Below are 27,362 nucleotides of genomic sequence, written 5' to 3' on the forward strand. Positions count from 1 at the left end.
TTTTATTTAACATAAAATATTTATTGTAGCTAAATTAACAGATAATAGAAAGCAGAAAATGATTCCAGTTAATTACAGTGAAAACCAGAATTGTTTCATTCTTCAACATTGAACAAATCATTCAGCACCATTTTCCAGATTAACTGAAAATGCAAGTGAAACATTACATTTAATTTATCTGCAATTGTTTAAAGTGTAAACAAAATAATTTCAAAAAACAGATTTATATAAACTTCGCAATCACAAGTTATTTTTCACAACTGAAAGGCATGACAGTATATACAGGTTTCACTGACTTAATACAAAGAAATGCATAGTTATTAAGCCACCTTTACAAATATGCAGACGTTTGTAGCTGGCAGATGACGTTTTGGCCTTTTATTTTCTATTGCAAGAGAAAAAACACTTTAATTAGGCCTCTGAAGTCATTTCCAACAATGTTCTCACTACAGGGACATTAAACTTGTTGCACGTTGAGCTGTGAAGACACACCAGGTGAGTCCAACCTCAACGACTGTAGTATGATTCTCACACATTTGCATGATTATACAACAGTATAATATAACAGGAGACAGTATTTCTGTCTCTTTAAAAACTCTAGAAGGGTAATCTTCCTGTTAGTATTTTCAGCGCTTCGGACTTATGAGCAGATTAAAACTGGAAGGTGGAGCAAATTCTCATTCCAAGCTAGTTTAAGATAAACTGCATTTTTTAAATTGTAAAATATATGTACAAACAATATGTGACATGTTTCAGTGAACAAACTGCAGCACCTCATTCAAATGTGATTTTATGAATTTATTATGTTTGATTAGGTTAATAAGCACATAATCTGCTGCCGCCTCGCGTGACAGTTTTCTGTGCTGGTGTTCAGTATTAAATCATGCAATAGCTGTGATGCTGTTCAACTGCCCATATTAGGTAATGATGCGAGTATTGCTGACGGTTCTGTTCAAAGTGGCTGAATAATGCTAGCTGTTTGGGTCGAAATTCTTTCAACATTTCAGCTGGCACCACCTTGTTCGGAATGATAAGTAAGCTGCCCTGAAATAAGCTGAGAAAACCTTAAAAAAGAAAATTGTTCAGTCATGAAAAGGCAATTGGAGGTTTTAATATTTCCCGTCATGCCGTTCCTACAGTTTAAAGCCCTTTTTTGAGTTGGCATAGTAATGCAGCACTGCCCCTCTCGTTGCTGCGCACAGCTGGTCAGCTGGCTGAAGGAAGGCTCCTATACTTTTCTGTCGCTTACAAGAAATACATATTTGGCTGTTAGGAAATATTTCTGCAGAGAGAGCCGTGGAATGTGAAACAAAGGAGGGTTATGGTGACGCTATCTCAAAACTACATATTGCTAAGTGCCATGTCTATAAAGCAGCTGACTAATAAGCTAGCTCATATCAGAATGTTATAGTGTTCCTGTATAAAGAGCAGAACAGCAAAATAAGAACAGGGTTCCTAAAGCTTTTAATTTTCCAGGCTCCAATTCTGAGTTTTATGACGTATTTCAGAATAAAATCATGAAACAAAACAGTTACATCAAATTATAATAGAGTGGTCCAGCGCAAACTCAGTTTTTTATTTTGACATTTTTACTAAGATACATCTGCTTGTGAATAAGGAGTGGCATATGTTAGACTAAATGCAGATTATTTGAAGCTGTGTTGGTGATCTTTGACCCCTTTTTTCTGCTTATAATGTTTTTACAAGCAGAAAAATCGAGGTTTTATTGCTTTGTTTGGTATTATAACAAGACCCACCCAGTTTAAGAACTACAGGTTGAGCTTAACTAGATTTTAAAGTTGTCCATAAAAAGTAGTGAAGTGGCCCTCTGTTGATTTCTCAAGGGATTCAATCAGTAAATCAAAAGACAAAATTGTAAAGCCAAATTGTGATGTGAAAAATCAAAGATAGAGCATCTAATAAAATATGAATCAATGTAAAATATCCAATATGTATTAAGCTTCATTAGATTTTTGTTCTTCAGATAATAGAAAAATCTACAGAACCAAACTTTTTTCTATACTCAATGTTATTGTTTCCATACTGGAAAATAAAAGCAAATTCCAGTCTTTTTTAAGCTGTGTAGGAACCCTGTAATAACCTGTATAATAACCACATGAAAACTAACAATTTAAGGGGTCTTTATTTCATATTCTTGCTGAAGCCTTTTTAATCAAAATAAACTAATAATACATTATGTTATTTAGCATTAGTATGAATAATTTCTCCTTTACAGTTTTATCATATTATGCTGTTCTGTTTAAATAAATACTACAAATCTGTTGTATTTATTTAAACAGTAAGCAGAGTAAAGACAGGAATCTTATAGCGGCTCATGCCAAGTCACCGATGATGATCCCTGCAGCTGCAGAAAGCTTTTCAAACTGTTATGAAGGTTATGAGGCACAACTTCTACATGGTTCTACCTGGACGATGGCTTGTCTCTTCTTCAGAGAGAAACTATAAAGGCTCTTTGAGCCACTGCTGCTGTGATAATGACTATGTCATTTAAGCCAGGTTTCACCTGATGACCTCTGAAATGGAAACTGTTTTAGAGAAACTTAAGTGGTAGTAAAAAGAGAGCTGAGCGAATTCAAAGTGAAACATGCTTCAGAAGTGAAGCAGCCCTGAAATGGTCGGACTCATTCTACATATAAAATCCAAAAAGAGTACTAATGCGTGCTTGTGTTTTGTTGTGGACCAAGATGCATATGCTGGAGTACCGTCAGCAGTACCTTATGTTAGGGTCATGTATTGTGTGCATGAGATGGAGGCGGGCTGAGGGAATTTCTTTTAAATGGTGGGGATGTTTTGTTTCCTTACATTCATGCTGGTGTGGAAAAATTACTCCCAACCTTTAGCTCTACAATGTGTCGTTAAGGTCCTCACCACGCCCCCCCCCATTGTTTGCAGTTTGTACCATGCACTCCACTAGCTTTTCCTCCAGTCCACACACACCTCCCGTCCATTTATTGTTCTCCAGTCCACTTCTCGTTCTGTTCTGCCTCCGAAGTTAATCCTTAGCAGGAGCTGGTCTGGAGGTTGCTCTCAGTGAGGAATGAGGTGATAGTGGAGGGGTCGTACAGGCTGTCGTCGTCATCGTCTGAGCTGAGGGCTGATGAATCCAAAGCTGGCCGCATTGAGGCTTGAGTTTTCCTCCTATCAGAAACAGACAGCAATAAATTGTAAGTTCAAATGTACAGTTTAAAAGCCTATGAAGTGTTCTTCTACTTGGCCTATCTACAGCCAATCATAAGGCTCCCTCCATTGGCCAGTTAACGTAACAACATGTTACTCTGGTATTCGGGAGCGTGTTTGTGATGTAATGTTGCCCTTAGTGAATGAGTAATGCACAATTTCAGCTTAATAAGGAAAAAGACTGCACCTCAAGAAGGTTGTGTAAACCTCTACCTGCAATCTGTGTGCCATAGCTGAGGAATCTACGTTCACTAATCATGATGTCATTTTTACAAACAGTTTTATTCATCTTGTGATGTAAAGAGGAGGAGGAGGCTCTGTCCCTCTATTACCCAGTCAGAAAGACAGCTGTGATGATCTCAACTCTACGAAGTGTGTTGAATAAAACTGAGAAACAAACCAAAAAAGAAATGCTTACTTGAGGTCCGTTTCCAAAGCGGTGACTCTGGCCTGCAGTGTATCTTTGAGCTCCATTTGCTCCTCCATGTCTCTCTGGGCTTTCCTCCTCAGAGTTTCAATCCTCTCCAGCTCAGTCTCTCCCTCGTCCACCTGCCTCTTCAGGGCCTTCACCCTCAGGACAAGCTGCAACATGCGTTGAGACTTAAATCTGATGCAGTGTGTTCCCGAGCATCAAAGACCTTTGTTTCATAACCCTGATGATACCTGATCTCTCTGTTCAGTGTGCGTCTGTCTCTCCTCATCCAGCATCATGTTGAGCTCTTTCAGTTTCCTCTCCAGTCGACGTTGTGACGACAACATGGAGTTCTTCTCTCTTTATGATACAGAGAGATATAAAACATAACAGCTGACCAACTTCGCACCCTTGGCATTCTCTAGGTTTTGGTGGCTGTTACTAAAAATGTAAATGCTACTTTTTTAATACAAGAGTGAAGCATGTTCTCAGTACATGTTGCTCTGTACCTTTCCTCGGTTCGCAGGCGGTCCTCCAGTTCCAGAATCTTGTTCTCCAGCTGAGAAACTCCTACTGAGGAACGAGACTGACCCTCCATCTCAGCCACACGGTTCCTCAGTTCTTTAAGCTGCGGACACAAAAACAACACTTAAAATACACCACAGCAAGGGATCAGCAGTGGGAACCTAATTTAAACATCTTCCTAACTGAGGTAAGAAGGCTAAAGAGCAGGATCATTTTTTTTTTTCACATTTTGTTTATTTTACAACCATACATTTCTGTGATAAAACAAAACAAAATTATGGTTTTCATAACTTTTTAGAAAACAAATAAAAATCAGAAAATTGTGACTTGCACTTGTCTCCTACATACTTTGTTACAAACTGCAAAACATTCTTCTTTCTACTCTTAAAGACCTGCCAACAATCTTCCACCTGAGCTTTGGATCCCTGCAGCTCCTCCAGTTATTTTGGCTACTTCTCTGATTAACGCTCTCCTTGCCCAGCTTGTCAGTTTAGGCACACACCAATGGTAGGTTTGCAATGGTGACATAATTTAATTTTGGATCATGGATTGATCTGTGTGAGATGTTCAAAGCTTGGCATAATGTTTTATGGGCCAACTCTGCTTTAAACTTCTCCACAACTTTCTCCTTGACCTGTCTGCTGTGTTCCTTGGTCTTCATGCCGATATGAGTTCACTAAGGTTCTCTAACAAACCTCTGAGGCCTTCACAGAACAGCAGGATTCATACTTGGATTAAAATCACACACTGTATTTACTAATCAGGTGACCTGAATGAGATTGGTTAAAATGGATTTTATTTAGAGCTTTCAGATTAAAGACACTGTATTACTCATCATTACTAACGCAGGTTGACATACGTGTCTCTCCATGGCGTTCTTATCCAGCTCCAGGTCCTGTTTTGAGGATCTCTCCTGCATGAGCTCAGAGCGGAGCTGATCGATCTGGTCTCTGCTTCTGGACACTCGGTCCGTTAGCATCTCCACAGAGCTTTTCTCCTCCTCCAGCTCCAACTCCATACGCTTCAGCTTGTCCTGATAGTCAGAAGAAGATACCAACAAGCTCTTCACAAAGCTAGTGCAGTCACGCAACACGTCCCTCATATGTATTAAACGTCTGTATTATTTTTCCAAATTAGACACTAAATTCAAAGCAAAGTGAGCATCTAACCTCCAGGATGCGAATTTCACGTGTTTTCTCATTGAGGCTGTTTTTGCTGGCCTCTACCTCTCCCTCTAGGTGGCGCAGTCTGTTGGTGAGAAGCTCCTTATCCAGCTGGTGGTTGTCTCTCTCCTCACATGCAAGCTGAAACTCTTTCTTCTGTCGCAACATCTGGTTCATGTGACAGAAACCGATACATTGCCCATTTATTATTTTGTGGTTTCTTGGACATTAGTTACATTTCAAAACCTGAATTTATTTTAGGAATTCAGTTTAAAAACTGCAACTCCTTTAGATTCATTACACACATGGTTGTGCAGGCCATAACTGTATTGAACAATTTGTAAGGTAAATTCAAGGTGTAACAATTTTCAAGGTCTAACAAACTCAGTTTGGGGTTTTAATTAGCTGTAATCATCAAAATGGACAGAAACAAACCCTTGAAAAATATCACTATGTGTAACAAATCCTTGAGTTTTATTTTTTGAAATGAATTAATGAAATAATAATATTCTAAGCTACAGAGAGGTTCCTGTATATCACATTCATCCCTAACAAAGAAAACCTGACCATTAAAACTCTAAAAGAGGGAAATCACTTGAAAACAGCTTCGTACTTCTTCCTCCAGTCGCCTTAAATTTAGTTGGTTTCCTTCCAGCTCAGATTTTGAGTCATTTCCATGACGTAGGGCCTCCTGCACCTCCTTTCGTGTTCTCTCTCTCTGCTCCTCTAGCTGAACCTTGAGATCCTGGATCTCCTCTTTTGAGGTCACGTTCAGAGACTCGTACTGAGAGAGAGAAAGTGAGCGGTGAGAAACACAAATGGAACAAACCTATTTAACAATTTCCTTTAGAGAAGTGAGGATAAACTGTGAAATCAGCCCTTCTTACTTCTTTGTTAAGTTTCTCCTTGGCTTTCTCCAGCTGCTGTTTGGTGTCCTCCAGTTGGCTGATGGTCTGCTTGAGCGTTTCTCTGTCCCTCTCTGTGCTTTCCAGACGTAGGCCGAGTTCACGGTGCTCCTGGCTGAGTCTGGAAGCTTTCCTCTTGGCCTCATCCAGCTCAGATCGGAGGCTTCTTACTTCGGTTTGCAGGGCAAGCTCTGCCTCTGAGCTTTCTGTAGCGTTGCTCTGCAGCTGCGTCTAGGTAAATCACAAAGGGGATCAGTTATTATTTTATACCTGCTGCTTTTAGGGCCTCTTCAAGCCTGATAATATTTTTAAAGACTCAGTTTTACCTCTAAACGGGAGAGTTTCTCCTTGAGGCGGGTGTTAGACGACTCCTGATCCCTCTGAGCATCTTGGAGAGCGTTAACGTCCATCTGAGCCTTACTGAGGCCTGTTTTAGCGGTTTCCATCTCCTCTTCAGTTACAGAGAGTTTCCCTTTAAGCTGGCTAGCTTCTCTTTGTGCCTCACTGAGCTTTTGCTGTAGTTCTGAGATGGTTGCTGGGCTGGGGAGCTATTTGAAGGGGGAGAAAAGCAGTAGAGAAACATTTTCGAGGTGTAAATTTTAATATCTCACCGTAATTTTAGGATGAGAGTAAACTAACCTGTTTATTTTTCTCATGTGCCTTTGCATAGTCATCTTTGGCCCTCTGTAACTGGTCCTTCAGCCTGTCGATCTCATACTTTTGCTCAGCCTCCTGGTTTTGGTGAGACTTTTTCAGGGAAATCATTTCCATGACCTTCTTGTCATACTCAGTCCTCTGCTTCTCCAGCTCTAGCCTCACCTTCTGCATATCAGCTCTGCACCGCTGGAGCTCCTAAAGAATACAAACACACACGGAAAGATGGGAGGAAAGTCACAAGGAAGCAAGAGAGGATGGAAACGACAAATGAAGGGTGGAAGCAAGGACACAACTTTTAGACAATGGGGCAGAAAACAAACCCTGGAAATACACACATTTTGCCAAATTCTTATTTAATACTATTACTATTATTTATATTTTCAAAGTTATTCAGACCTGGAAAATACTGAAATCAAATTAGTTTTCAAAACTAAACTGGAGATGATTAAATAAAAAATAACTGACTTTTTAAAAGCTCACAGATACCCTGCAGTACGCCAGTAAATTTACTGCACCTGGTTGAGGGCCTCTGACTGGCTGGAGTCTGCTGCCTGCTGCTTCACTGTGCTCATTTTCTCCTTAAGCTCCTTTAGCTCATCTTCAGATTCCTCCTTCTCCAGACGGATTTGCAGGAGCCTTGAAAAATTTTCAAAAACAACGTAATTTCTAATTACAAGACATCGTACTGCTCTGTTAAAGACCATTTAATCACCTCATCAGCAGCTGCTGGATTGTACGGGTGAAAATCATGAGTTTGATTTGGGCAGTTAATGAGCAAATAAATGTAGCAGCTTGTGCTATCACATCACAGCAAGATTTATGTTCACAGGAACACGTGTGTTTTTCACTAAACACAGTCAAATATAAGACCATCCACACCGCTCCTGTGAGTTCTATAGAGGTCACAAATTAAATAAATAACTTTAGGAAACAATAACAACCCCATTGGTACTAGAATAAATATGATTCACTGTTGGTACCGAGTCAGGGACCCCATGATTAAGGGAAGCATCATGAATTAGTTAAGTTGTGTGTGGATAGTCTTAACACATGGTGAGAAAGCTGTTAGCTGTTAGCACAGTTAGCCACATCTAAACTTCTGCATGTCTACCCATAAATGCTGTGAAATCAGTGACCCTCACTGTGTTTCAGAGTTGCTGGTTGGCTTTCTGACAAAGAGAGGAAGAAGCAGTGACCAGGAAGAACAAGAGAGGAAAAAAAAACAAGAACACATTAGTAGAAAAGAAAGTGAAAAGAGAAACCATGGAAATATGGTGAGAAAATCCACATCTAAAACAGAGACTTTATGAACCTCTTGTTTAAACTCACTCTTGTTTGGTGCTTCGAAGCTCATCTCTGGCGGTGTGAAACTGCTCCATCCAGTGGGTGCTCTCGTCTCTGCAGTCCTCCAGCTGCTGCTGTAAAGTGCGAACCGACGTGTTCACGCGCAGCCGCTCTGCTTCAATTCCTGCGTGAGACTTCAGGAGAGAGCAGAAGAAGACCAGATTGTGTGTAAGGCTCAACATTTTTCTGTTCAACGTATGTATAGCAAAATGACTTAAATTAAACAAACTATTTGTTATTGTTTCAATCTTACTAAAGTATTTGGACACTGACATGGAACAATATAGTAGTGTCAATTCTTGACATCAACAACAGAGGTACCATTAATAACAGTCGATAAACTCTTCCTTTGAAAGCTCAGTCTAGTTTTATATTTCACATCACTCACATACAAAAAAAAAACCAAATAGCTGAACGGCTACAATAAAAATGTAGCCATTTGACTTTTCCTAAATCAAATAATTTTTCTTTTATTTTCTGTGTTTTTTATATCCTTCATGAAGCTTAAAAACTAATAAAATTGCTGATAAATGGCTATTGGCTGTTCACTAGAGTATGCTTAGATGTTCTAAGGGTTCTGGGGAATTACCTCCTCCCCAAGGAGGAACGTTTGATTTTATGGTGAAAAAATATGAACCAAAAAGCACCAAGTGCATCATGTTCAACCCGTGTGAGTCAATACTTTGTAGAACCATCTCCCTGACCCGTCTGCTGTGTTCCTTGGTCTCCATGATGCTGTTTGTTACCTAAAAACCTCTGAAGATTTCAACTGTATTTACATTGAAATTAACAGAAATAATTGCACTGCATATTATTTAGGGGAATAACTAATCCAAAGTTTTATTCGCAAAAAAAAAAAAAAAAAAAAAAAAAATTATAAAAAAAAAAAAGATAAAAGTATAATTCCCCGCCAGAAAAATTATGCTCTACTCTCTGTATTTAGTTTAGATGTTCGTTGGGTCAGACCAACAGTGATGTTTTGTATTTTAAGGGAACAGAATGTGGAAAAGTTCCAGGGAGTGAATCCTTTTGCAAGGCACTTGTGCATACATATAATTGTTGACCAGGAAGCAAACAGCAAACACATCAATGACCCCTGTGGCCCTTTACCCAGTTTGCCCCCACCCAGGCCTACTCTCAACATGTTTCACCCCAAATAAAATCTCAGTGTGTTTAACAGGCTGCTGTGAAATCTGCACACCTGAGACACCTGCTCCATGCTGCTGCGGAGCTTCTCCATGTCAGCGCTGTACTGCTCTCGCAGCGCTTCGATCTCTCGGTCGTGTGTTGCCACCTCTTCCTTCAGAGCACCTTTCAAAGCTGTGAGCTCCCTCTCTCTTTGTCTGAGTGTTTCCTCCAGCTTCTGTTTCAACTGGAGGACCTCCATCAGCTGTGCTTGACTAGACATCAGGTCCTGCAGACGGAGGGGATTGATAAGATTTTCAGTACATCTGTCCCCCCCCATCCCCCACCCCCACAATGAGGCTGTTGTACCGTCTTGCTGCCGTTTTCTCTTCGAAGCTCATCTTGAAGCTCCGCCAGGTGGTCCTCCATCTCTCTGAGCCGGGTTTCTGCATTCTCCCTATCCATACGCAGCTGAGTCAGCCTGCAAAAAACAAAAAACAGAGCCCTACTTATATCTGCGAATGATTCTTTCAATAGAAATAACAGACTCTTTGTTTGAGGTGCAAATAAGAAACAGTAACTCCTTGTTTCATTAAACTGTCTCAGTCATGACTCACAGACAGTGGCACAAAGCCCTCCTGTGAGTCTGAGTGTGTGAGTGCTCCTGTATCCTCACTCTGATTGTGTTTCGTTTAATTCCTTCTTTTTCCGGTCCAGCATCTCCTGGAGCTGCAGATTGTCATCCAGACAGGACTCGAGCTCAGCTTTCAGAGCGGGATCAGAACTGCTAGCGGAGTCCTGCACACAAGCAGGTGTGATGAATAAATGAGAGCGCTGAAACACGAGGCGTCAGGCGGCTCCGGCGGAATAAACAACTATGCTGCAGCAGCATGCTTTCAATCAATATGCATACGAGCTTAATTTATTAAGCTCTATTTGAACTTAGGACTTACTAAGCTACCTAATGTATAATCGGTAATTATAGAAGATGGATTTTTTTGGTGAGTATTTATGTACACCTCCAGCAAAGCCTGAAGGCTTTACGGATTAATCTGAGGATTAATCTAAAGCACGCTCCCTCAAAACCCCATTAGCCCTTCTGGCTAGATTAGTTAAACAGCCGAAGAAACTCTATAAAAAATTATTTCCTCCCCTCAGGCAAACAAAATAACAGGTGAACCCATTGCTTATGTCCAGGCAGCTTACAACAAGTGTTTATGTGCTGGACTAGAAGTGAGCCATTTAATTAGAGCCAAGTTGCTCTATGGAGGCCAACACCCCATTAATGGTCCCCCCTTTCCAATAAACAAACTATACTGAGGAAGTCTTAATGTAATCCAAAATGCAAAAAACTACTGTAAATCTGCACAAAGTCCTGCATACATCTACAGGACCATAAAAATGTGGTACAGAACTGGTCAGATGTTTACATACAGGAAGAACCGTTTTTCCAGAATGCACTCAAAATCCAAAACACAACTTCTATGAGATTTTGTTTAACCAAGCTTTTTTTAACCGATGCTGAAGTTTATTGCAACTCTAATCCACAAATAGTGACAAGTGCACACACAGACTCAAATATGTACATACATTCCCTCAAATCTTTAGATAAATGTCTCTTTACAAGTTGAACAGTAACCTTGTGCTTTTTGTAGCCATCAACAAGCTTCTGGCAAAATCCTGACTCACCACTCTTTATGACTGAAATGATAGCGTTTATTTAAAGAGATTGTTTGACGGTTAGGGAGCTTGATGCTAATCTGCCTCATCCATTCCAATACCAGTAGTGATATGTGTTTGTGATCATTATCACTGTTGGAACAATGTATTGTGTCCATGTTTCAGCCATCTAGCATATTTGAATTAAAATCTGAAACATTTGGCAGTTGTCCTAAATGCTCATTGTTCCACCCTTTTAAAAAAAAAGCACAAGCCACACTGGCTCAAAAAGAACCCGCTCAGAATGATACAACCACCACTATGCTTTACAGTTGGTACAGCGTTCTTGGGTTTGAAAGTTTCACTTCCGACTCCAAACGTGGTTCTTATCATTGTGGCCAAACAGCTCAAACTTTGTCTCGTCTGACAATAAAACTTTTCTCCAGAGCACGTTTGGCTTGTTAAGGACTTCAGTCTAGCTTAAATGTGCCAGACTTACAGATACCTTTTTCATGATCTGCATGAATTCAGTTCATGCTGCAGTTAAACTGGCTTCACTATGGAAGTTATACTGGTGTTCAAGCATCTTCCCATTTGTTAGCCTTGTGCTTTGGCTGCTTCCTGGGTTGTTCTTGAACTTTCTAACCAATTTCCTTTTTTCTGAGGGGTGACAGCTTAGGCCAGATGACTGAAAGTATGACACCACCGGTTGTTCCAACTAGACAATGATCTCAAACAAACATCAAAGCTGGTTTTGGGAGGGACCTGAACTCAATTATGTTAAAATGTGTTCCTAAAAGCTTGGTTTTGACCAGGAAATTAAGCAGTTTAAAGGAACCGAACCAGTTCTATCAAGAAGTCTTCAAACATACAGTCAAAAGTCTGTCATTTCTCTGCAACCCGTTACGTTTCTCCAAATACAAACAGTAGTGCATGTATACATTTGAGTCTGTGGTTTAAAGAATCCCCACATTAAATTTTCCCCCGTGCACCCAGCTGTTGTTTATAAAAATCACTTAAGTTGTATTTTGTATCAATAGTCCACTCTAAATACAGCGTGGCTCAAATATAATAGTTAAAGCCCAATATTAATTTGCAATCTAACATGCAATCCATGTGTTAAACATGTGTATGCAAACTTCTGACCACTACTTAGACTTTGTTAAAAGAAAGCTGAAAGAAACAGGAAAAATGTTACCTCGTACCTAAACGTCACAAGAGACCCCCGTCACCTCACCTCTGTGCTCCACTTACCCTCCGTTCTTCACGCAGGGCAATCTGCAGTTGAGCCACCTTGGTCTCCAGCTCCCTTTTTTCTCCTATCCACTCCTCCCAAGGGTTTTCTTTAGGCTGTTTAGAAAAGCAGACAGAGCTGTAACCCGTCTCTGTATTGAACAACATTAGGAACAATTCCTAAAAACAGTTTAGTTTCAGAAAGAACAAACCATTATGCTCTGAAACTTCTGAAAAATGCTTTTGACTTTGGTCCTGATGATGGCATCACTCTCAGAAGAACTACGGGAAATAAAAAGGGACAAATTAGCTTCAACACTGATCAGTCTAATGTAAACGATAAGTATGCGGAGGTCTGTACCCCTGTCTCAGGATGTTGTACACAGTCTTCATGACCTGCTCCTCCTCAAAGCTCATCTCAGCACACTCAACCTGGTCCAGCAAAAGGTCAGGGGTCACCTTAAGACACAGATCAGAAAACTACTCTTGCAATGTCGCATGCCTTGTTTTGTTTATAGCTCACAGCAAAAAAACCGGTGACACCTGACCAGAAAAAAAGGTTCAGAAAAAACGTACTTACTTGTGAATCGGACGGATCCACACGTCGTGGCTCCTCTAAGCCCCACTGATTGGCTGAAAGCCCAGGGACTTTGGAGCCCGGAATCTGGCCATGTCCCAAGCTGCTGTGAGCTGAGGGTGGAGGCGAGTTGTAAGGTTTGGGGTGGAGGAGTGGAGACGTAGCTCTGGGATGCTGTTGCGCATGTAGGAGTTCTCTCTGCTGACTTCCAGGTGTTACACCATCAAACCTGTTAATCAGTCTGTTGACAGGAGTCTGTCTCTGATAGGGGGGAGCCTCGTTTGCTTGTTGGCGAGGGTCAGGGTAAGAATGGTTGTTCCTGACTGATTCCAAAGACCTGTTAGACACTGCCTGGTGAGAACTATCGCGCATACTGCTTTCTGCAACCCTTTCTCTACTGCTGACCACATCTCTTTCTCTCCTTACTCCAATCCCTCCATCAAGATTCCCATAACTACCAGACTTTCCATCCCCAGGGGGTCTAGAAAGCTGAAAATCATTACTGCTGACACCTTCATCTCTGTCTAGCAGTGAGCCATGAGATTGAGCCCGGCGGAGCGCCCCTAGCTGGCCTCCCACTCCTCCAACATCTGCCCCCTCTGCTCCAACCTCGGCCTTCTCTGTCCTCCGAGGAAGGCTGCTGTAGTTAGAGGAGTAGCCTTGGGTCTTGAGCTGGACCCCATACGAGTCTCCCCTCTGTCCATCCTTCAGGACCACATACGGCTGCCCAGCAATCCCCTGCACCCTGACTGCTACGCCATACTTGGAGGTGGTCTGAGGTTTGAGCTTAGGCTGGGGCAATGGCTGCCCTCCTCCAGAGTCATAGCGATCGTTGAAGTGGAACTGGACTCCATAGTCCACCGGGGTCCCTCGGCCGGAAGACCGTGTGCTCATACTATAACAAAGAAGAGGAAGAAAAAAAAAAGAAAAAGATTTGGTTAGAACAGACACCACAAGAGGCTGGAGAAGCATCATCATAATTAGACAACTATTTAGCCTAATCGACCCTCAAACTGGTGCTCAGTTTTATCCTTTCAGGTTTCCAACGTCTGTTGTGGGATAAACAGGATTTAAAAATTTTTAGCAACCTTTTTGGAAATCTGACAGGGAACGCACACTGCTTCAGTAACACTATCCATGCTAAATGCTAATGTAAGAAGCTAAGGACAATTTGACATTTCATCAGTTAGTCGTCGGTTTAAAATAATAGAAAAACCTGTTTTACATAAATTGCTCTCTGGCCTCATCTTTGCTCCTCATCTAAATAATTGATGACTGTTCATTGAAGGAAGGGTAGAAAAAATATTCAGAATTATGTTTTTATATCTTCTTAGATTATAACGTTCTCAGTCTTAGCAACGCTTGACAAAAGACAGATCAGAAACCTGTGATAAGAATGTAGATTGTAAACCATCATTTGGTTTTTTTAAACTATTCAAAGCTCTTCCCCACCAAAGACTTTAATACTAACTAATGATAACGTCTGCATGTTTACAGGTGAACAATAATGTTTTGTAAACATTGAGGCTGATGTCATGTTTTTATGCCCTAAAGAAAAATACTGGTTATGACCTTCTACTGTACAATTGAACAAAGAGTAAATAGTGAATTACAGTCAGTGCAGGATGAAGTTTATTCATTTGTTTTCTTAACTCCAAGTCAAGGAATCCTTGCAAATGCAAAAAAGGGCATTAGGAAATCTTTGTGTAATTTCAGCCAATCATTATGTGAAATACACATTTGTGTGGTTCAAAGACAACTACAGCTGAATCTTTAAACCATCCAAACAAGTAAGAAAGAAGACATCAAGACAGCAGATGTTGCAGCAGAAACTAGAAACCCAGGGTAAGGTTAAAAAATATGTGTGTTAAGGAAAATTTGGTCAAAATGCAATTTGCAAATGTCAATGCAAATGTTTGAGCATCTCATCAGATTTAGGTTCTCCAATTTAAATGTGTAAAGGTGATAAAGACAAAAGCAAATTTACACAGATAGCAAAGATAGCTGTTTGCATAGTTTGTTGATGGACTATAAACTGCTGGAGAAATACATTTTTATGACAAAATTATGCACGTTTTCACAATAGAAAATAAACATGTGTCTATGCAACAAAAAAAACACAGAAGTCATGATTGGTACCAGTAACGTGGTGTCTGATATCCCAGAGAATATTCTTGCAATCACAGAAAAGCGCCCGTCTCTAGAAAACCTTATTATACACTGTGGAGTCATGGATGACGTGGCTAAGAAAAAATCAGAAGGACTGAAGGAGGATTTCACTTGTCTTCTGAATATTGTTGGAGGTCTCAATATCAAGGTGTTTCTCAGCGGACCCTTTGCACTGATTTTCTGTGGAGATGAGGTTTTTTCCAGACTTCTGGTGATTAATAAGTGGTTGAAAAAAACGTGCAACCACACCTGTGAACTTCATCGACAACTTTAATATTTTTTGGGAAAAAAGACAACTCTTCAAGCAAGATGGTTTCTGTTTGAACAAGCCAGGAGCCAGACGTCTCACATCTAATCTCTTCTATTCAGTAAATAATCCGCCAGCAGCTTCGACCTTCAGCAGAGAACATGGAGTATCAACAATAATGATAACGCTGCCTCCAGCAGAAACAACCGGCCAGTTGGCTGAGAAAGAGAGGTCATCACAAAAGGTCTCCCCGTTGAAATCCACAGGAGAAGTGGACACCCTCATTATACCCCCATCCCCCCAGACCCCGACCCAGACCGCACAGAACTCTCCCATCTCCCCACTGAGCCCGCTTTTTGCTTTACTGGATTCTGATAGCATGAAAGGAGCTCTTAAAATCGGGACCCAAATGGCTCTGACATCTTCTCCATTCAACACCCTCCGTGGCCGAGGCCCTGCTACTAAACAAACATCTTCCAAATGCCGCAGACCTCCACCACCACCTAATCTATCTCCTCCTAATCAGGACCTTCAAATCACTTCTCTGTGATACAGTCTGGGCCCCAGTGGTAACTCTATCAGAAATGAGCATGTCCAGGAAAAACTTTGGCCCCTAATAGGAGATAGTTGTAAAATCTCTGTGCTTATACGTGACAGAAAGAACAAAGCCAAAAGGATAAGAGACAGTAATAAACAATCAACAGAAGCCATAAACTGTCAGGTACAACCAGACACAGAGTTAATATCAGCAACTAAGTCATATAAACTGGCTTTAATGAACATTAGATCTCTGTCAGGAAAATCATTTTTAATCAATGACTTCATTACTGACCACGATCTTGATGTTATGTTTTTAACAGAAACATGGTTACATGAATTTAATGAAGCTCCCATTCTGATAGAGGCGACGCCTCCGAACTACAATTTTCTTTGTGAGATCAGACAGCAAAGAAAAGGTGGAGTGGTGGCCACTTTGTTTAAAGATTTACTAAAGTGTAAAAAAGTATTTCTGGGCAAATTTGACTCTTTTGAATATTTGGCTCTCCAGGTAAAGAGCCCGGTCCGAACAATGTTCTTGAATATTTACAGGCCTCCTAAGTCCAAAACAAACTTTATCAGTGATTTTAATGAGCTTTTATCTGTGATATGTGTTGATTATGACTGTTTAATAATTGTGGGAGACTTCAACATTTACATGGACAATCCTGAAGACAGAATGCAATAGATCTATGTGACACTCTTAGAAATTATGGTTTGACTCAACATGTTAAACAGCAAATGCACAAACAGGGACATATTTTGGACTTGGTCATCACTAAGGGTCTAAACATTTCCAAGGTGTCTGTAACTGATGTTGCTCTATCTGACCACTTTTCTGTTATTTTTGAGAGCATCATCTGCAATGACTCAGTTTGCCAAAGAGACATGTTAAGAAAATGCATCTTTAAGGACGGTGCTGCTGAAACCTTTAACCAGATGTACTCTTCTACCTCCACTTTGCCCTGTAACACTGTAGATGAGCTGGTACATAACTTTCATTCTAAAATCTCAGACATCATTGATTCAATTGCTCCAATTAAAGTGGAAGTCGTTTCTGGGATGAAAATGTCTCCGTGGAGAAGTGCTCCACCAGTCAGAAGTGAAAAAAAGGAGTGTCGAAAAGCTGAACGCAGATGGAGAAAGACTGGACTCCAGGTTCACTATATTATCTATAAAGAGAGAATATACAGATATAACCTACAACTGAAAAATGCAAGGGAATCCTTCTTTTCTGAGATCATCATTAAAAACATTAACAATGCTCGTGCATTATTTGCCACGGTCGACGGGTTAACAAACCCTCCTGTAACTGTAGCATCTGAACTCCACTCTACCAGGGCCTGCAATAAATTTGCTAAATTCTTTACTGAAAAAACCCAAAAGATCAGAGGGGCAGTCAGAACATCCACATCAACTCCAGTACCAATGTTGTCTCCAATTAGAACTGATTTTGACAAAATTTCCCAATTTCACCAAATAAACTGCAAAATCTTAGAAGAAATCGTACAGCAACTAAGCTCTTCTCCCTGCTGTCTCAATCTTTTACCCACAGCTTTCCTTAAGAAAGCTTTGCCTGTAATAACATCAGATTTAACTCAAATAATAAACACGTCCCTTTTGTCAGGTGTTTTCCCCCAGGCCCTAAAAACAACTTATCAAACCTCTATTGAAAAAGAACAACTTGGACAAGCTGCTACTACAGAACTACAGGCCTATATCAAACCTCCCCTTCATCAGTAAGATTATTGAAAAAGATGTTTCAACAGTTAAACAACTTCCTAACAACGACCAACCGCTTCGATGTCTTCCAGTCAGGCTTCCTGCTCACCACAGTACAGATACTGCTCTTGTCAAGGTGTTCAATGACATCCGTATAAATGCAGACTGCGGAAGAACCACAGTGCTGGTATTATTGGACCTTAGTGCAGCATTCGACACTGTTGATCACTCCATTTTATTAGAGCGCCTGGAAAACTGGGTCGGCCTTTATGCTACAGCACTCGGTTTAAATCCTACCTGAAGGACAGGGACTTTTTTGTGTCAGTAGGTAACTTTACATCAGAGACCACAAAAATCACATGTGGTGTTCCCCAAGGGTCCATCTAAGGACCCATCCTATTCAATATCTACATGCTCAGATTTTAATAAACAACAACATAAGTTATCATAACTATGCAGACGACACACAGCTATACGTTACGATGTCACCAGGTGTATATGAACCCATTCAAGCGCTGGGTAAATGCTTACAAGAAATCAATGCATGGATGGGCCAAAATTTTCTTCAGCTGAATCAAAACAAAACTGAAGTAATAATCTTTGGACCAAAGGAAGAGTATTTAAAAGTTAGCACACAGCTTCAGTTAATACAGCTAGGAACCACCAGTCAGGCTCAAAACCTGGGTGTAGTGATGGACTCAGACCTGAACCTTCAGAGGCACATAAAGGCAGTAAACTAGGTCGGTCTTCTATCACCTAAAGAACATCTCCAGGATTAAAGGACTAATGTCTCTGCAGAACCTTGAAAACTAATTTATGCGTTCATCTTTAGTAGAATTGATTATTGCAACGGTGTCTTCACAGGTCTGCCTAAAAGTGGATCAGATAGCTGCAGTTGATCCAGAACGTTGCTGCCCACGTCCTCACTAGAACTAAGAAAGTGGAGCACATCACCCCGGTTCTAAAGTCCCTACACTGGCTCCCTGTAGCTCAGAGAATAGACTTTAAAATACTTCTGTTCAGTCTATAAATCACTGAATGGCTTAGCACCAAAATACATTACAGACTTGTTGTCAGTGTATCAACCACCAAGAATTCTCAGGTCTTCTGGCTCAAATCTACTCTGCATACCCAGAACCAGAACCAAACATGGAGAAGCAGCTTTTAGTTCTTATGCTCCACTAATCTGGAATAAACTCCCAGAAAACTGTAAAAGCGCCGAAACCCTAAATTGCTTTAAATCAAAATTAAAAACTTATTTGTTTAGAGTGGCCTTTGACTGTGCCATCTAAACATTATTAGTTAAGTTTTCAGTCCAATTTTCCTTTCATTTTCTTGTCCATTATTTTTTTCTCTTTATTTTATTTTACTTTTTTAAATTACCTGTTGTTTGATTTTATCATTTGATTTGTTTTTCTGTGTCTGTATCTGTGTTTATTTGCTTTGTGATTGTATTGTAATTGTATGTACAGCGCTTTGAGTGTCTCGTTGCTGAAAAGCGCTATATAAATAAACTTACCTTACCTTATGGATCTTAAATAAGCAGCGGCTGTGGGAGAACTGAGAAGGAGAAACATTGAGATGTGATATCGGTTGAAGCAAGGTCGAAATTAGCAAAACTAGAGGAAAAAACTGAGAAAAGAATACTAAATGCCCAGTTTTTGTGTCTCAGTTATTTTCTAAGATATTTTATATAAAATATCAAAGCTTTTGTGTGTAATCTAAAAGACTACAATTAATAGATGCATTTGTTTCAAATAATTATATAGAAAAATATTGTACACTATAGGGCTTTGCAAAAGTAATACTCCTTCAGCTTTTTAACAGTTTGCCACATTAACACAGACTTTAATACAACTTATAACAATTTTAAAGGATAAACTAACACAAAGTAGCACATAACTGTGAAGCAGAATGATGGATGGTTTTCTAAATTCAAACCAAACCATCAACACTTATAGCCATGCAATTTTTTTAGCCAGGCTTTAATGGAAGAGTCATATTGAAAGAAAGCCATGAGGAGTCCTGTTTACAGTTTTCCACAGATCATGTAGGGCATGAAGCAAAAAGATGCTCTGGTCAGATGCAACTAAAATTAAACTTTCAGCCAACATGCAAAACATTGCTGTATGTGTGTAGGAAGACCAACAATGCCCATCCTAACATCTTCACTGTTATGATGGTGGCAGCATCATGCTGTGGGGTTGCTTTTCTTCAGCAGGGATAAGGAAGCCATTAGGGTTGATGGAAAGATGGATGGAGCTAGATACAGAGCATCACTGGATGCTGAAAAATATTTGAGACTAGGGTGGAAGTTCACCTTTCAGCAGGACAACCGCACTAAACAAACAGCCAGAGCTACAATGGAGTGGTATAAATCAAATGATATTCATGTGTACAAATGGCCAGTCAGTGTCTAGACCTAAATCTGGTTCAGTCTGTGGTAAAACTAGAAAACTAATGTTTAAAAAGGCTCTCCATCCAATCTGACTGAGCTTGAGCTACATATGATGGACACTAAAGCTTTCACTAAAACATTTGCAGTTTAGTAGATGAAGAGCTACAGTATGTATCCTTTTTCTTTTAATTCACAGTTATGTCCCAGTTTGTGGTGGTTTATCACATAAAAGCTGAGTTAAAAAGGTTTGTGGTGGTAAAGTTTGAGTATTTTTTCAAGTTACTTTAACTGGTTTTGTAAAGCAAGCTATTTAACAATGTGAACGTTTTATTTGTTACAAATATTTCTGTGTTTTAGAGGCAATGATAGACTTAAAGTCAAGAAGATGGAGCTAAATTTATGATGGTTTGTTGTGGTCTCTCCACGTCAACATCATACCACGATATGCTTTGGGAGCAAATTGTACTTTCATGTTGCTAATTCTTCTATCTGCATAAAAATCAATCACTTTTTAGGGAACTCTAAAAATAATTTAAAAATCACAGAACTGTCAATAACAAAGCCTACATAATAAAAATAAAAACATAAAAACAGGAACAATAATGTACTTCTCCTGGGATAAAGCAGGCACAGAGAATGAAAAGGTGAGCAAGATTTTCAGACGCTGACAGTTTCTGGTCCTTGACTGAGTGAACTTTGTTCCTGTTGCTCCCTATTAGTCATTAACCTGAAAGCACACACCCAGACATGACTCTCCCTTTGAGAGGAGCAGCAAAAAAACTTTTGGATGTCACTATACCTCATACCAGAGCGGATTCCTCCTATAACATTGAACAGCCTGAATGCAGACAGGTGCCATATTCACTGGTTCAACTCAGCACAATAACGTCTGGCAATGTGTTTCAGCTCAACTCACTTTAAAGAAATAGTAGCGAACTAAACATTCCAAGCATTCTCATAATAATGCCCTGTGTTGGGTTACAATGTAAGATCCAATGTTACAAAGCTGCAGTTTATTGCTGCGACTACGTAAGCACCAAAACACTCCCTCCGAACCTTTCCACTAGCCACCTTCCACCCCGGCTCATAGCTCAGTGAGGTGGGAGACAGAAAGTGGGCAGGGAGGAAGAAAGGGAGGGTGAGGTGAAAGACAGAAAACAGTCCACTTCTCTTCTCTTATCAGTGCTTCATGCGATAAAATCCTGTCAAGCTGTTACTGTGAGCGAGCAACCCTCCCTCCCATTCACACAGAGGGACTGACTGTATAAGCATCAAAAAGCGTAGCCCCGCTCTGCTCTGAAACATCAATTCTATCTCTCAACAAAGACTTTTGTCAGAGTGCTTCACTCCCCGTAAAAAAAAAGAAAAGCGAGCCAATAGGGAAAGCCCTTGTGTTTTGCGCAGCAGTAACAAATTAAAGAGGAAGAACAGGTGAAGGTGACGTCTGTGCTGTCATTAAAGATGACACAAACAGGTTTCAAGGATACCTGAGGTGCATAGGAATTTTTTTATTGGTGGATACCATTGCCAGGTTTGAGCAGTTTGTCCATTTTCCCACCCTACAACCCAGAGGAAGCATTGTGTCAAAAGAAATATGTGAAGTCATGCATGAAGTCTGTGACCCAGTGGGTCTTACACAGAGTTCAAGCATACCTGCTTGAGATTTTTCCACACAAGTATTATATAAAACACCAAGAGCAGTGTATACTAACGTAAGCAGCATCGACTTACAAGAATGCAGAGTTGGAGCTGAAGCTATTCTGTCTAAATATTTGCTCCACTGCATGTTTTCCCCCACAAGAGTTTCACTTTTTATGTATCAAAGGAAGAATTAAATTCCAGTTCATGGGGATGGGGATGATGGCAGGGGAACTCATCCCATTGTTCGCCTGATGTGGGGCGGAAAACAAGGGCAGCGATTTGGAGAACGCAAACAACTGTTCCCCTTCGGCTCCTTGCTTCCCTGATCTAATTTCAAAAAGCTGCCTTCAATAACGTCCCATATCCTGGAACTCCACTTTTAAAGTTTTTTGTCAACACATCTTCATGGAGGTCCTGGGTTCGAATCCCGGTCGGGGGTCTTTCTGCATGGAGTTTGCATGTTCTCCCCGTGCATGCGTGGGTTCTCACCGGGTACTCCGGCTTCCCCACACAGTCCAAAGACATGCCTGTTAGGTTTATTGGTAACTCTAAATTGCCCTTAGGTGTATGAATGAGTGTGTGCTTGGTTGTTTGTGTGTTGCCCTGCGATGGACTGGCGACCTGTCCAGGGTGTACCCCGCCGCTCGCCCATAGACTGCTGGATATAGGCACCAGCTTCCCCGCGACCCACTATGGAAGAAGCAGAACATGACTGACTGACCTCTTCAAAGAAAATCTCAGGGACAACTCTGATTACAGCCTGCTTCTTAGCTTTAGGTATTACGGCCATCAGGCTGATTATCTATGCTGATTATGTTGCCATTTGGTGATAGACCATTAAATATTTCATAAAGCATGTAAACAAAACATTGTGGTTAGAGATGGTTCAAAGAACTGACTGAAGACGGTCCTTGATTAGCTCTGACCAGGTCAAATAGGTAAACAATGGTTGTTTTTTCCTGCTCATTAAAATCACCAAAACTGAAAATTCAAACTCTTTTTGGGGTCTGTAAAAGCTTCAAAAATCAGCATGTTCATTGATGTGCTTTGTTCTGAGAAAAAACAAGATTCAGATTAGGGACATATGGTTTGATGGATAAATCAGGACATGATTCCTTATTTTTTTGTTGGATTAAAAACTACTGCCTTCATCATACAATCTGCAGCTATTTTATTTGACCTTTTGCTGTCAATGTTAGTTACATTTAATTGTAGAATTAAATCTGTATGTGTTATGGACCTTAGAAAGAAAATTTCAAATCAGCTAAAATTGAAATGAGTGGTTCAGAGAAAATCGATATTGGTCAGCAAAAGCCTGACTGATGTGATTTTTTTTTTTTTTTGTATTATTGTATTTTGTATTATTGAAAACTTAACTGCAAGCAATAAAATATCAACATCATAGTGTGTTTCTTTCTTTTTTGGCCATACTGTTCTCTAAATATCCTCCATCAATAACATGTCATTGGTTAATCATAAAAAAATCCCATATGCTACAGGAACGTTTCCTGCAGGTTTGCTTGCCCAGCTTTTGCAAGTCATTACCCTGCAGTTATGCTGACGGGTTCTCTGCCTCTCACCGCAAATTTAATTCTCACACAGTGAATTGAATTGGAGCCACCCTGAAGTTAGGATCCCAGATGGAACGGAAAATAGAATTAGCAGAAGACCGCAAACTAGAAGAGACTCAGCAGAGTGTCGAATCCTGCTGAAACACATGCTCAGAATATTGTTTCTCTGGTCTGATTGTTAAAAAATAATAAGTCCTTCTGTTTTCTTTCTTCTCTTACTGCTTCTGTCATGTTTTTGTACATGTAAACTAAGCCTAGGTTTTGTTATCAGGATCATATGATGACATCCAGCAGCACAACATTTGGCATGAGCAGAGAAAAAAATATTTGCACTTTCAAATGTGTTAACTTGCAGCATGTCACAGGTCATACATGAATACGTTTGTTACAGAATCATTTTGTGTTGGTTTACCACCCCCACCATATTATTTTCTTCCCATCTTTTTAAATTGTCTTCCCTCTAGTGTGGGTATTATTAGGGTTGTCCTGATCAGGATTTTTCTGTCCCGATGCCAAGCTGAGTCATTAAGGATTGGCTATTTGCCAACACACAATCTCAGTCTGATGCTTAATTAAAGATGATGCCATGTCAATGTTAATGCTTGCAAACTGGGTAGCTTTAAACTGCAGTAAAATAACATGTTTTTAATAATACTTTTTGTCAACTAAAACAGATTTTAATGAACTCGTGTTTTTCCTCGGACTGTTTATGTTTTTATCCTGAGCATTTGGATGAAGAGCTAGACTAACATTACATTTACTCTGCTTTGATTTAACTTGTTGAGAATTCAGCTGTGAACATATTTCAGTGTAGCTACGGTTAATAGAGTGCAGACAAACCTTAAGGAAAAGGCGTTTTGATACTTCATAAGTAGGTGCTTTGCTTTGAATGTTGTAAAATCTAATAACTTGTGGTTTAGTTGCTCACTGTGCTGCTTTTTCTCCTCTGTCAAGGAGCTGTCAAGGGATTAGAGCTGCATGATATCAGGAAACTGATTTCCACATTGCAATGATGATATGGATTACAATTAACATTGGCTCTTTCCCAATATTACAATTTCCCAACCATTTACTCTGAACTTCATTAAGGCCAGTTGGAGAACATCCAGCTGGCTAAATAACCTGTTGGCGTTCAGCGTGTGAACGTATAACATTTGAAATATAATATTTCAACCAATACTGAATTAAACTGATTATTTTCAATTGTGATACTGCATACTCTGGTAATTTAATTCAATATATTATGCAGCTGCACCTGGAATAGAGCATGGCAAGCAAGGCAGGTCACAGTCTTTCTTTCCCCGTGAACATCATTGTAAAGGGTGAAAAACACAAGGAGTGTTTGTAAAACCCCAGGATATCAACAAAACAGAGTTAGCAGCCTATAATAAAAACTGTTGATTATTTTATTTAATAACCTTGGTATAAAATTACACAACAAAACAAGAAAGGTTGTTAAAAATAAAGACTAAACTTTCTCAGAGTGATATTCCCTTAATGACTTGAAGGTTCAATGACTGGTTGAAGTAACAGGACTCCTTCTCTGCTCCTAGCGGACAGTTATCCACTTGCTCCAGAGGGATATTCGCCTTCTCAATGACACCCTTGACTTAAAACCAGACCCCTGTCCTCTCCAAACTAGTTACTGCTCCTCTTTCACACGGACACAAATGTCCATTTATTCCTCTTTTCACATCCAAAGTAGTTCATTGGCATGACAAAGCCAGACTTCAGAGTAACCCAAATGACAGCATATTAGAAGCACATAAGTATGGCCCTCCCTTCCTCTACATTCCTGACACTTGTGCCTCTGTCCCACTCACCAAATAAAACCCACGCGGTTGATTTCTGGGATTTTACATCACACTGGATGGTATCAACTGCTTGTAAAGTTAGACCATTTGATTTGTGCCAAACTATTAGAAGATGAAACAGTGTCAGGAGCTCAACAGGTTCAGAGGTGTTATTAGTGAAATGTGTGACACAATCCATGAGCCATTCCCTACTTTACCACTATAATCGGTTGAGATTTATGTCATCAGTTTCATCTGAACTGCCCTTTCTATTACAAAGGAGCAAACCGTCACTGGAGTTTTACTTAATAACTGGAGAACCAGATAAACTCTAACTGAACACGAACAGCTCTGTCTGCAATTTCCACCTCTTTGAAAACAGTGATTTTCAAACTTTTACGGCTGTTGAATTACCTCTAGAAGAGAGTCGTGACCCCGGGTCCTAGTCGAGTATACAAGTATTACTGCTAAATCAGTTTAACACCTGTGCTTCTGACAGGCTGAAATGTAATCGGGCTTCTGCACAGGTTAACATGGACATGGGCAGCGATTATTCCTAGTTGCATTCAAGAACAACTTGTAAACTAGAACTATGCAAATTGAAATAAATGTAAGACAATGAAATTGAACTGCGATCAGAAACATCCAACACTTTATTCAATTCCTCCAAAACAACATGTACTAAGGTTTTTACGTAATTTAAACTGATATATTTTGGTTTCACTTAAGGATGAAATGGGACTAAAACAAATATAGTCACTACTGCATGAAATACAGACACAATGTTTCAGACTGTCTTGTGTAAAACTGTAACCTCTTGAACATTTTCCCAGATGTTTAACTTAGATTAAAGCTAAGATAAAGCTTTTTTTCTGGCAATGTATGGATTTTATTATTTTATAGTGTTTGAAACAGTTGCCAGAGTAGATCTGACGTATTTATTTTAATCAGGTTCTATAATTAAACAGAACCAGTATACAACACTGAAACCATTGTCACATAAATCATCCGCAGATCAAGCTTGTAGGGAAGTTTCTTGGCGACTTTGGGATTTTATCTTTTTATGGCTTTTTCAGAACATATGTAGTTTACAAGTGTAATTAAAGGCACCTTGAAGTAACTGCAGTTTATACCATGTCAACCATAAAACACAGTGCAGAGGCTCAATCAATTCTTTTTACTATTGTCACTTTTGCCATTTAGCTTGATTTCTGACGAGGATCTTAAGGCCCCAGACTTGTTTTGTTGTGGGCCCCCAGTGTGGCCCCGACCCTAACTTTGAGAACCGCAGCTCTAGAAGCACAGGTGTTTCTTTCATAATCCTGAAAATTACATCTTCATTTTAAAAACGAAGTTGCTCTTTTACATTTATATTCACCTTTTCACCTTTAAGGTGGCTCTTTATAAGGCGGTTGTTTTACATCACAGAACAAAAACATTTACTAAATATTCACAGAACTTTTCAAATATAAACTTTGCTAATTCTGTTACTTTTATTGGATTGCCAACAAGCTGAGCTGGAAAATAAATAAAAACATAGCATCATTAAGTTACTGCATATAAATTCGTTTAAACAAAGAAACAAGTGGCAGACAACAGAAAATCCACGCTGAAGCGTATAAAATTAAACTGACTGTCTGGTTGAGTCGTCTGGCTCTTCGACAACCGAAACTTACCTCTTCTCCTTTAAAGTATCTCCTCAGCTTTTCTTCTCCGTCTCGTCTTGTCACCGAAGATACCGTCAAATATTTTCCCAGACATCCATCAAAGTCCACACAAAAGGTGGGCGGAAAACCAGCTCCTTGGCAAACGACCGCAGCAACAAGTTTATGACGCTGGTGCTGGAACTGCAACCTGTTACCTTTTTTCCTCGGGAAACAAACGCTCCGCCCACCCCCAGCCATTAGAGCTCACTGATTGGCCACATTATCTAATGTGGGCGGGACTTACTGTGCTGACAATCTGTCTCATTGGTAAAACCCTACGCCACTCATCGAGTTTGTTCTAAACAATTTTGGCACCTTTAGCTTGATAATTAAAGTTTGAAATATTACCATAAATGAAGCTGAATGGAAAATATATATAGTAAGATAAACTAAGCAAGTTTTTGTCCACCTCGACAGTCAGTGACTCGCACACAATTTAGTTTCAATTTGTTTGTTTCTTCAATTTCTCCACTAGATGGCGCGAATATTCTCAGTCACCACTGTCCCATTACAACAAACCGATTAGACCTACTTAAAAATTTAAGATAAATAGCACCTAAAAGAAATTTGAAGCCTGACAAAAAAAGCTACAATACACAAACACACAACCATCGTTTCACTCCTACATCCATTAAAAAGTTTCTTCAGCACTGCGTGCAATCATGACCCAGTGCTGAAGAACATCGGATAACCAAACCCTCAGGAGCATCTAAATAAATTAGGATATCATGTAAAAGTGAATTTGTTTCTGTTTTTAATTCAAAAAGTGAAGTTCGTGGA

General features: G+C 39.9%; 1 protein-coding gene across 3 annotated transcripts; it reads right to left on the reverse strand.

Annotated features, from left to right (window-relative positions):
* Nucleotides 1–26,747, reverse strand: LOC124865852 (cingulin). Of its 3 annotated transcripts, none has more exons than XM_047361336.1 (21): nt 26,553–26,747; nt 12,802–13,693; nt 12,583–12,653; nt 12,434–12,503; nt 12,243–12,338; nt 10,006–10,127; nt 9,699–9,810; nt 9,406–9,618; nt 8,190–8,338; nt 8,003–8,029; nt 7,376–7,496; nt 6,843–7,055; nt 6,530–6,751; nt 6,186–6,434; nt 5,912–6,082; nt 5,305–5,466; nt 4,995–5,168; nt 4,120–4,238; nt 3,862–3,970; nt 3,617–3,780; nt 1–3,159 (listed from the first exon to the last, which is right to left on the reverse strand). In XM_047361336.1, the coding sequence occupies exons 2-21, from the start codon at nt 13,690–13,692 to the stop codon at nt 3,021–3,023; spliced, it is 3,594 nt and encodes a 1,197-aa protein (XP_047217292.1). In that variant the 5' UTR covers nt 13,693; nt 26,553–26,747; the 3' UTR covers nt 1–3,020. The 3 variants fall into 3 exon arrangements, with proteins under 3 accessions (XP_047217292.1, XP_047217290.1, XP_047217291.1); XM_047361334.1 differs by having other exon boundaries at nt 12,583–12,680; XM_047361335.1 differs by lacking the exon at nt 8,003–8,029 and having other exon boundaries at nt 12,583–12,680.
* Between the last annotated feature and the right edge of the window lie 615 nt (nt 26,748–27,362).

This window comes from Girardinichthys multiradiatus, chromosome 3 (genome assembly GCF_021462225.1).
Source record: "Girardinichthys multiradiatus isolate DD_20200921_A chromosome 3, DD_fGirMul_XY1, whole genome shotgun sequence".
Classification (NCBI taxonomy): Eukaryota; Metazoa; Chordata; class Actinopteri; order Cyprinodontiformes; family Goodeidae; genus Girardinichthys; species Girardinichthys multiradiatus.

Coding starts and splice junctions, on each gene's coding strand:
- LOC124865852 (XM_047361334.1), bottom strand. CDS start 13,692: ATGAGCACACGGTCTTCCGGCCGAGGGACCCCGGTGGACTATGGAGTC. Junction 9,811..10,005: donor TTAAACGAAACACAATCAGA/GTGAGGATACAG, acceptor TGTTTTTTGCAG/GCTGACTCAGCTGCGTATGG. Junction 6,083..6,185: donor AGGAGAAACTTAACAAAGAA/GTAAGAAGGGCT, acceptor TCTCTCTCTCAG/TACGAGTCTCTGAACGTGAC.